General features: G+C 41.8%; 1 protein-coding gene across 1 annotated transcript; it reads right to left on the reverse strand.

The window, feature by feature from the left end:
* Positions 1-60: 60 nt before the first annotated feature.
* On the reverse strand, positions 61-9,427 carry LOC132884817 (MOB-like protein phocein). The gene is made up of 8 exons (XM_060918796.1): positions 9,329-9,427; positions 6,549-6,611; positions 6,116-6,216; positions 5,957-5,999; positions 5,691-5,777; positions 4,511-4,590; positions 4,230-4,341; positions 61-881 (listed from the first exon to the last, which is right to left on the reverse strand). The coding sequence occupies exons 1-8, from the start codon at positions 9,386-9,388 to the stop codon at positions 750-752; spliced, it is 678 nt and encodes a 225-aa protein (XP_060774779.1). The 5' UTR covers positions 9,389-9,427; the 3' UTR covers positions 61-749.
* Between the last annotated feature and the right edge of the window lie 1,101 nt (positions 9,428-10,528).

Genomic DNA, 10,528 nt, shown 5'->3' on the forward strand with positions numbered 1-10,528 from the left:
AAAACGCACTGTTCAAGTCAATAAATCAGAGTGATTAATAATTGTCACACAAACACTGGCTCTGTACACTTGTTTATTCAAATACTAATGTAAATGATAGTTTTATAGAAACCCAAATGTAACCAAAAAAAAAAGCCAGATGGACTAAAGCTGTGAATGTTTTAAACTTCAGTTCAATACATTAGCAATAAGTTAGGCATGAGTAAAGAAAACAAGCAAAGAAAAGCAAGCAGTCGGTTAAAATGTTTGGCGCATGAGTAGTTAGATCATGTTACCCAGAATGGTTACCCTGTGATTATATATATATTTTTTTACCCCATGACACTAAAATGCCCTGGTTGTGTTGCTGTAGCTCGACTGATGGCACAGCTGAGCGTGTATATCTGTATATATATCTGTATATCAGCCAGCTGATCTCTGTGGAGCTCCCGTAAAAAGAAACTTTATACAAAGCAAATGCAAAAGTTTGGCCTTTATAAAGGTCTCATGGAGTTTGTTTGAGAACAACACAATGATACCAAACAATGTGTTTTACATGAGACGCTGTACATTTATATAGGTGAGGTATCTTATGCTAGCAGGACTGAAGACCTCACTCGTAGAATCCGAACACTGCCGATGATAAATGAAGGTGGCTAGTGCCGTTATGTAAAAATGAGATCCTGTGAAAGGGCCACCACTAGCTTTGATTCACAAATGTTAGCAATTTTGCATGAAGTTGTACTCTGTGTGCGTGTGTGTGTCTCCCCTCAGGCATCACTCTCAGCAGAGCCAGCGTTCTGCACTTCCTCCTCCAAAATGGGCACAATGAGATTGTCTTTCGACATCAGGTTATATTTCATTACAAATCGAGTAAACCGGTGACACAGGAAAGTCTCGTCCTGGACAAACAGACAGAAAGGAAAGTTAATTAATTGAGAGTTTTGTAATCAAGCCCCAACGGTCTCTGATCGTATCCGCAAAAGGGCCACGTGACTGCAGGACTCGGTCAAGCAGAACCCACAACCGATTCCACTCAGTTTCATCAATACAACCCGGTCTTCACATAACTTTTCAGCTCCTGTTTTACTGAAGCACCAGCCCTTTGCTACAGAGCCTTGCAAAAGTATTCACCCCCTTGGTGTTTTTCTGGTTTTGTTGCATTACAACCCTTGAAAGAAAATAGGATTTATTTGGATGGGGTGTTTGTACTATATAATTTACACATTATACCTAGCTCTTTGAAGGTGTAAAAATATTTTTTGTGACACAAACAACTGTGTGCAACACTTTGGTTGCACACAGGTGGACCTTAGGCTACGGTCACGCTCCAGCTCACGATGGGTTTGTGAATATTTACACATGAAAAATTAGTAGCATCGCCATCAATCACACAATGCACGGCGGATGTTCAAGCTTCGCAAGGTCTTTTTTTGGGGGGGGGGGGGCGTTTCCACCTAGTGAGTGGCCAAAAATGTCATGAAAAGCTTCAGTTCACGCATTGAAATTTGGTGGCGATGGGTTTGGGAATATTTTCCGAAGCTCGGGGAAGCATCGCAAGCACGAACATATTCGTTTATATCAATAAAGTATCACAAAGCATCACAAGCTGTAGCGTGACCGTAGCCTTAGTAGTCTTAAAGTGCTGATGATACGTTTTTGACATCTTTGGCGATGTTTTATAACATAAAAAGTAATTCCCGATGATCCATATATTAATTCACGAAGGCGCCTATTTTACAAGTTCTGATAAAAAACGCGGCTATTTGGGCAAATTTGACAGGGCTGCAGCACCCAGGAGACGAAAGAGGAGGAGGAGCTATATGACGTCAGCGAAAGAACCTTCCTCCTAACTTACCAGTTTGTTGTTGATGCGACAGGTGTTCAGTTTGTCATTATTAGTATTATTTTATATATATATTAGTTATTATGCCTTCGCGTTGAGTTGCCGGCTTTTGCTCCAAAACCCACAAGGATGGGGTAAGTTTATTCAAGTTTCCCAGAGATCCCGAGCTGCATGCGAAGTGGGTGAAGCAAGTCAGCCGCACTCGTGACAAGTGGGAGCCCTCACCAACATCCGTCCTGTGCTCTGAACACTTCGATTTGGATTGTTTTGACACCCTTCCCAGCTTAAAGGAATCTCTTGGGTGTTCAGTTCAGCACAAACGTGTATTACTACCATCAGCAGTGCCTACACAGTGTTGCCAGATTGGGAGGTTTCCCGCCCAGTTGGGCGGTTTCAAGTGCATTTTGGTGGGTTTTGAACATATTTTGGGCTGGAAAACGTCAGCAGTATCTGTTGCCAGATACTGCTGACGTTTTCCAGCCCAAAATATGTTCAAAACCCACCAAAATGCACTTGAAACCGGCCAACGTGGGCGGGAAACCTCCCAATCTGGCAACACTGCCAGTATTCCGGAGGGGGTCTACTAGTAGCTATGCCGGATCCAAAGACAGTCCTCCTGTCAGAACATGTGTTGTGAAACGACATAAGATAAAGGTACGTAGAGCTATAGATTCTACATGATAATCATAAATGTAATCAAAGTCGGCGTGATATCAGTCATGTATTTGCTTGTGAAAGCTTGCGGCTTTCATGTAACTGCCGCCTAGCAACGAGAGGCAAAGGGTAAAGAGGGTAGGCTATCAGATTCTATTCAGAAGAGATCAACACAATTCTAGACTCCCAGAAGAGGAAGAGCTAGCACTAGAGTGTTCACCGTCGTTTTCATGCGCCATTTCCATTGAGTAGAACCAGAGTAGAACAGCCAGTGAACCGCAGCGTGTTCTTCCGCTGACGTCACAACATGGCCGCGAGCCACGGACCCAGTTTTCTTGCGCTGTGCAATTAAAAGTTGGATATTCGCGTAACAACAGCTTCTTTTCACGTAATTATAACAGAAATCTAACGTTTGCCATGTTGTATAGTTTATTTAAGAAATTGCATAGAGTCATGTTCGTGTCATCAGCCCTTTAAAAAAACAAGTAATTAAGTGATTTCTGAAGTTAATTGGTTGGATCAGATCTTGATCTTATTTCAGTGTTTCATATCAAGGGGTGAATACATATGCACTCAATAGTTCAGTTTTTAAACAATTTTTCCCCATTCCACAAAAAAAAGGACCATTTTGTTTGGTCCATTACATAAAATCCAAATTAAAAACCATTTTAATTCCATGTTGTAATGCAACAACATGGGGGAATACTTTCACAAGGCACTGGAGAATTCTGCTTATAAAAAAAAAAAAAAAAAAAAATACTACCTATGCACTTTTTACACAAAGCCTAAAGCAAACCGTTAGGAAATTATCCTAAATCCACCATCCATGTGGATTTATGGAAAATCCTCACTGTCTCGGACTAGGCCACTTATACTACCATGAGTCCAATTGTCAAATCCAAATCTGAAAGAAAATTCTGTCCATGTGAAGTAAAAAGTTACCTACTATTTCTCATTGAGGTTATTATACATCTATAAGACCACTAAGCCCATTTCTAGACATATTAACTAATTTCACAATTAAAATGGTCTTATTCTACGTACTTGCAGATATTTTGGTTTCTTTTAAAAAATGAACATTTATAATAAGCAAAATGTTTTGCCAATAGAATAAGTCAAATTCAAGCGTGAAATGAGTAACAGTATGCTAACTAATAATAACAATAACACAGTCAAAACCAAGGCATGGCTAAATTATTTAATTGTAGATAAGCATGTCACAAAATCTGTATTACCTAGCAAGAGATCTCGGATGCCTTTACACGTCCAATCTTATTAGCCGAATTCAAATCAGAGCTCACAAACCAGTGCTCAAGTTTGCTATCTGGTTTCACACTGAATATAAATAAACAAACCAAAAAGGAAAGTAACATGGTACACATGAGGGATGTGTACAGCTGAAAACGACCTCGAATATTTTCTCTCTCTCTTATTAATAGAAAGAAAATACCGCAATGAAAAATGTATTCGTAGAAATTCTCAATTTGTACATGTAGATTTGGACAGTCCTGGTTTGCTGTGCCTCGGACAGAGACACATCGGTCAAGAGCGTCCATTATTTCATCAGCCCATGTACACTGTCTTTTAGGACAGGTCTAAAGAGTGATTTCTCACACTCAAATTTCCAAAATCTTCAAGGTTTACCGGATGCGCCGAATAATACACATTCTAGTATCGCAGTTACATTTTACAATACATCACCTGCGACAGTAATCCCTGTTAGGCGAAAGCGTGAAGCTGCTCGGCTCACCTCGTACTTGTCGAATATCTGGCGGTGGTGAAAGTAAGCGTGGGAGAATATCCTGTAGATGCGGCGGCAGACCGAACCCAGCTTTGCCACCGACGACTCCTTTATGCTCACCCTGAAACAGTGCGATCTCAATACTTTAGTCATGAGAATAAGCAGCTCGAGGTAACGACACAGAAACAAACAACAACCGACTGCCAATTTTCATACAAATACACTAGGTACGTGTTGCGAGAAATGCACACGGAGTGAACGTAATGATGTGGTCGTGCTTTAATGCTCACCGGCTGGGAAAATACTTGTTACTGTTCAGAAGACAGGCAGCTCCGTCCAGCGTGTGTCTCGTGTAGTCGATAGCGGGACACTGCGGACACAAACGAGATACTGTCAGACGCTTTCCAACAACGCCGATTTACAGCAGGCTTGCGAGATCGCGTCGTCGTCCGTCACGCTCTCTATCCATCGCAGAAAAGTGAAGCCGAGATGCGTGAGCGAACGACGTTTTGTTACTTTGCTCCAAACTCAGACAGCAGGTTATTCAGGTTCATACCGGATTCAAATTACAGGATACATCACACTGTTTTTGTCTAGGCGCATCAATACGTTTTCTCACAGACTTTTAAATCCAATTGTTTGCTGCACGTGCTGTTTATGTAACGCTTTATCAATTATGCATCAAAGAACAAAATAAGCAAAGTCCTAAAAGTGACGATCTTACAAGTCGTAAATTTCAAACAAACAGGCGCTTATAGGAGTCACTTCTTTTTGTGACTGAATATTAAAAAGTAGTGTACAATACACGAAGTAGACTCTACACAGCTCATTACTTACAGCGATCTGAAATCCAGCTGGGATTTTGCGAGTCTTAAAATTCACAATATAATTTAAAGGTGTCATTCCGTGACAAACCGTTTAATATTTGCTCTTTTTGAAATACCATAGGTCACTCCGAGTTGCATATGCATGCTGCACGTGAAAATGTTCTTCTACCCCCATTCCCTGTATTAGCCTATGAAAGAAAATGGACAGAAAAACGAGCGAATCAGAAAAAGCCCTACAAACTTGCATCACTTCGAAAATTAGTAGTCATGGCCTCACCCATAACCCACTGGAGGGAGTGTCACAGTGCTGTTAGCCAATCAGAAGCGATATATGTTTACATGTCATGAATATTCATGAGTAAGAGCTGAAATCCTGTCATTCTCCCACCACCCACTCCTCCACCAAACTAGAACAGCCTGAAACAGGAGCACCACAGCATTTTTTTTTTTTCACCAAAACCGGCTCACGGGGCATTCATTCATACTAGAGACCACCGCACAATTAATGAAAAAACGATGCAATGACACCTTTAAATAAATAAATATTCCAGGTCACACAGTTGAATTACGTTTTGTTGCATGAAATCTTATGAGTGATTAGAATTTGATAACAACTTGGAAAGGAATCCAATGCGTGCCTTACCTCTTTAGGGGTTTTATGCGCAGCACACAGAAAAATCCACTGCTCTGTAGCTGTCATTTGTGTACATGTGTCAGGGTGGCATTCTCCCTGAGCAGATATACATACAAAAATTAATATAAATAAATAGAGAAGTTATTTTTCTAACAGCACAATTGGACCAGTTCCATGCAGTTAAAATTTCATTTAAAAAAAATAAAAAAAAATCACTTCAATTTGAATGACGTTTAAAAAAAAAAAAAACACCAGCAACGCATGCATCATTTTACCTGTAATTTAACAGCAAGGCCGTTCAGTTCCAGACAAAACTGTCTATAACGAACACAACAAAATCAGGACAAACAGCCAAATCCGTTTCGACAGTACGATTTATATGTGGACAGAATGTCATTACTGAACCCTGAGAAAGCCCACAGAGCTCAGCGTACCTCAGGTGCTCATATTTCCACACGCCCTCGTCCTGGCCCTCAGGAGGCTCGAGGATCTTGTCGATGTTGGCACAGTCTGAGCGAATGTTCTGCTGGATGTACTGCCGAGAAACACAGAGAGTCGGTTACTCTGTAGAGATGAAGATTTTGCATTACAGTCTTCAGCTCTGTATTTCCCAAGCACCGATCTCTCTACTTGTGTTAAGTGGGGAGGAAAAAAAAAAACCTGCATATGTTGCTCTTGAAGTAACAGTACTTTTACCTGAGAAATGTTTGTCTGTACTACTGTGAACGAACATTAACACTATAAACGTTACACTGGCCGTACATCCGTTGACGCTCGAGAGAGGTTGGAGTGATCAGATAGAAAGGGAGAATTAATATCGGTTCTGAATGAGATTTCTGGCTGGAACATTTAACGCTTAATGCTCACCTGCTGCACTGCCAGAGTGCTGTCCATCTCCTCGAAGGACTCATCGGGCCAGCTGTAAAAATCCTGTCAACAAATTCACATCATACACGTTATCTACAACATGACTGGACAGTTACATCACTCCTGACTTTTCAAAATACAGACTTAAAAAGCATTTCTGTTTATTGTTCCGTCTAATTTTTACCCAACCAGAGTTCCTCTCTCCAGGGGTTCTCGTAACTTTTCTGTCCGGCCGCGACTCCCAAAATTTTCACAACCCCGTCCCTCTGGACTCGCCCTAAACCGTACCGCAGCCTTTCCGTCTCCGCTCGGACACGAGGACAGCACCGAAAACCCTTTGGCCATGCAATCCACCGTGTTAAGGCCTCTGCATGTTCTTGCGACAAGGCTTTCGCAGATAGCTTTTCGCAGACAGTTGTAATTTATCGTTGAGCGGGGAGTATAGGCGTGCGCGATGTTATTCACCGGCACAACGCAAGGGGGCGCGAAGTCGCTAGGAGTAGTTGGTGGGTGTGGTTAGTGGTGTTTTTATCCTCCAGTTACTTATAATGACTAGAACTTTTTTTTTTATAATGACTAGAACTGGAGTCGTATAGATGTACGTACTTCCTCAATCAACCGCTCTTCATGCTGCTCCATCTTCGCTCGTGTTTTTAAAAATGCCGGTCGTGAAAACAAACCAAACCGGGACAGTAGGGAAGCGGAAGTGCGTGTACAGCGGATGTAGAGTGGACCAATCAGAGCCCTCTTGTCTGCGACGCTGTCTGCGAGGCTTCTGCGGTGGTCACAATTTTTGGGAGGTGCGCACAGAGCGTCTGCGAAGGTGGGGGGGCTACGCAGACACTGTCTGCGACGCTATCTGCGAGGACTGGGTTGTCAGCATAAATTGGCCTTTACAGTGCACTTTCTGCTGTCACCCTGAGCACGTTCACAACGTTGTAATTTATCACAACGACTACGAAGTCAAAACACACAGAGGACCAGGGCGTTGCTCACCAGAACTAAACGAGGCAACAATCTATCTATTACTGCGTAGTTAACATTTCTTTCCTCACAGCCACTCTGTCATTCGGTTTATAGCGAACATGAGACTCATTTGTCAGGCTGAATACTGACACATTTATTCATAAGTCGTGGTATTCCCGTAAATTTGGAAAAGTGTTTATGCTTATTTTTAGTACGTTACAGTGGTCATCAGGAGCGCTTATCCAGAGTGACTCATAAGAGCTTTGCAGTCTATTAAAAAACATCCTCATGGAGAAAATTCTGTGAAGAGCAGTTTATAGTACTAGCATTAAATAATAAAAAAATCAAAATAATAATAGAAAGTGAGCCAACCCAAACCCATAGATTAAGACAAAAAAAAAAAAAAAATGGCGCCATATAAACGAATGTATACACACACCTATATTATATGCCACTTTATTATGAACACCCATCCACCTGCTGTTTGATGCAGTTCTCTAATCGGCCAATCCCTTGACAGCAGCACAAATCAGAAGCTTCAGTTAATGTTCACTTCAAACATCAGAATGGGAAAAACTGATCTCAAAGTGTGACTTTCACTGTGGCATGGGTGTTGGTTTGAGCATTTCAGAGACTGCTGCTCTCCTGGGGTTTTCGCACAAAACGGTCTCTAGACTGTTGACACAGAATGGTGCAAAAAACAAAACACATTAAGTGAGCAACAGTTCTGTAGGTGGACCCAAACGTCTTGTCGATAAGAGAGGTCTGAGGAAAATGGCCAGATTGGTTCGAGCTGCGAGGAAGGATATAGTAACTCATAGCAACTCTTTACAATCGTGGTGAGCAGAAAAGCATCTCAGCATGCAACAGCAGAAGACGACACTGGGTTCCGCTCCTGCAGCCAAGAACAGGATAGTAGTGAGTCAAAGTAACTTCCATTTCTGTCTTCCAGCCTTGTGACCTTCATCGCTCATTTGAGGCTCAGAGCTGTCTGTCTGTGTGCTTGACCTGTCTGTCTGTGTGCTTGACCCTTCATGGAGCTTTGTGGTTGTTACTTCACGCTAATGTGCAATACATTTGATAGAAAAGTCGTTCTCAAAAATAGTTTGAAGAAATTATGATTAGTAGAGTTGATCTTTTTGTTTACTTTTTTCCTTAAATTTTGCACATCCCGTTTGCATTTTTATGAAGTGTTGGATTAACGCCGTTTTTTTTTTTTTGCACTCGGTTTTAAATCATACCGTGAAAATAACAAAAAGAAACCACGATCAATAGCCACTCGGTGGTGACAATACCCCGACTTACTGACATTACAGACAGCTATGCGGTTTCCATTAGCCATATAGCTCTCTAAGAGACAAGATATTTTTCCAAACCTTGTAAACACAACGTGAGTACTCGTTAAACATAAACTCGACGAACTAAATTAACTAAAACTACCCCGGTCACAGGTCGTGCTCCAGCTGACTGCTGTCCGTGTCTACTAATAGCTAGCTGTCTTCACGGTGAAAATTCAGCAATCCTCACCGAATTTCCCAACAAACCCCGCCTCCCTTTCACTAAGATTGGTTTATTTTTCACATCTCGCCTTCTGATTGGACCAGCGCGGAAGGTCAGAATACAGGTGGGAAAAGAAAAAAAAGGAATGAATAACAGAGTCCGCTGCTTGGAAGAAGCTAGTTAGCTAATTTAGCTCGCAGCCTTTTCGTTAAAGGAGCGTTTTCTTCGATCTCCACAAACCAAACGTGTTCATTTCCTATAGAAAACCCGTCTCTCTTAAAATATCTAAGCGTTTATTCGACCCAACGAAGTACCTTCGCCTTGGTTCCTGGACGGTTCCTTCTCAGGACTGCTGTACCCTCCGCCATGACCATCTCGGCAACGCCCCGGAAGTGACACACAGCGTTTACTTCCGCGTTCCATGACAATGACGTCCACATCCGTCTGCTCTGTTTTGGTTCAGTTTAAATTTATCGAAATCTGTGTGAAAACTCATGTTGTGTATTTTGAAATATGATAAGCTACAAGCATCTTGTTCACAACAATAATAATAATACAATAGTGAATTTTAAGGCGTGAAATTAATTAAAAGAATAAGTCTAAGAATAAATAGAGTATGTTTTAATGCCCAGGAAACTACTAAAATAGGCTATGAACATCTCTACTTGACCCTACTTAAAATTTCATGATCTAGCTATGAATATGCATTAATATGCAAATGATACAAAATAATAAATGTCCTCCTGCCATCCCAAGTAAGTTTAATATCATGAAAATATAACCATTTATACAACCCAGGGGTACTTTAACCATTGTACTAGTAAACAAACAAACAAAAAGGAGTTGAGTACAAGTCCTGTCTCCCATGCTCAATGTAATTTGATTGTTAGAGTCAAGTCAGTTTATCGGTGTCGCGCTTTTAACACCAGACACTAAGCAACTTTACAGAAAAATAAAGACTTTAAACATGAGCTAATTTTATCCCTAATAAACGGTGGTGTAGTGGTTAGCGCTGTCGCCTCACAGCAAGAAGGTCCGGGTTCGAGCCCAGCGGCCGGCGAGCGCCTTTCTGTGCGGAGTTTGCATGTTCTCTACATGTCCGCATGGGTTTCCTCCGGGTGCTCCGGTTTCCCCCACAGTCCAAAGACATGCAAGTTAGGTTAACTGGCGACTCTAAATTGACCGTAGGTGTGAATGTGAGTGTGAATGGTTGTCTGTGTCAGCCCTGTGATGACCTGGCGACTTGTCCAGGGTGTACCCCGTCTTTCACCCGTAGTCAGCTGGGATAGGCTCCAGATTGCCTGCAACCCTGTAGAACAGGATAAAGCGGCTAGAGATAATGAGATGAGATGAAATTTATCTATCCCTGGTGATTAAGACTGAGGCGACGGTGGCGAGGAAAAACTCCCTCAGACAACACGAGGAAGAAACCTCGAGAGGAACCAGACTCAAAAGGGAACCCATCCTCATTTGGGTGATAACAGATAGCGTGATTATAAATAACTCGCCTCATA

The sequence above is a fragment of the Neoarius graeffei genome, chromosome 4, assembly GCF_027579695.1.
Source record: "Neoarius graeffei isolate fNeoGra1 chromosome 4, fNeoGra1.pri, whole genome shotgun sequence".
NCBI classification, from domain to species: Eukaryota; Metazoa; Chordata; class Actinopteri; order Siluriformes; family Ariidae; genus Neoarius; species Neoarius graeffei.

Excerpts from the sequence above, each read along its gene's own strand:
- LOC132884817 (XM_060918796.1), bottom strand. The coding sequence starts at position 9,388 with ATGGTCATGGCGGAGGGTACAGCAGTCCTGAGAAGGAACCGTCCAGGA. Across the intron at positions 6,612-9,328 it reads GTCCAGGAACCAAGGCGAAG|GATTTTTACAGCTGGCCCGA; the intron begins GTACTTCGTTGG and ends ATTTGTTGACAG. Across the intron at positions 4,342-4,510 it reads AACAAGTATTTTCCCAGCCG|GGTGAGCATAAAGGAGTCGT; the intron begins GTGAGCATTAAA and ends GCACTGTTTCAG.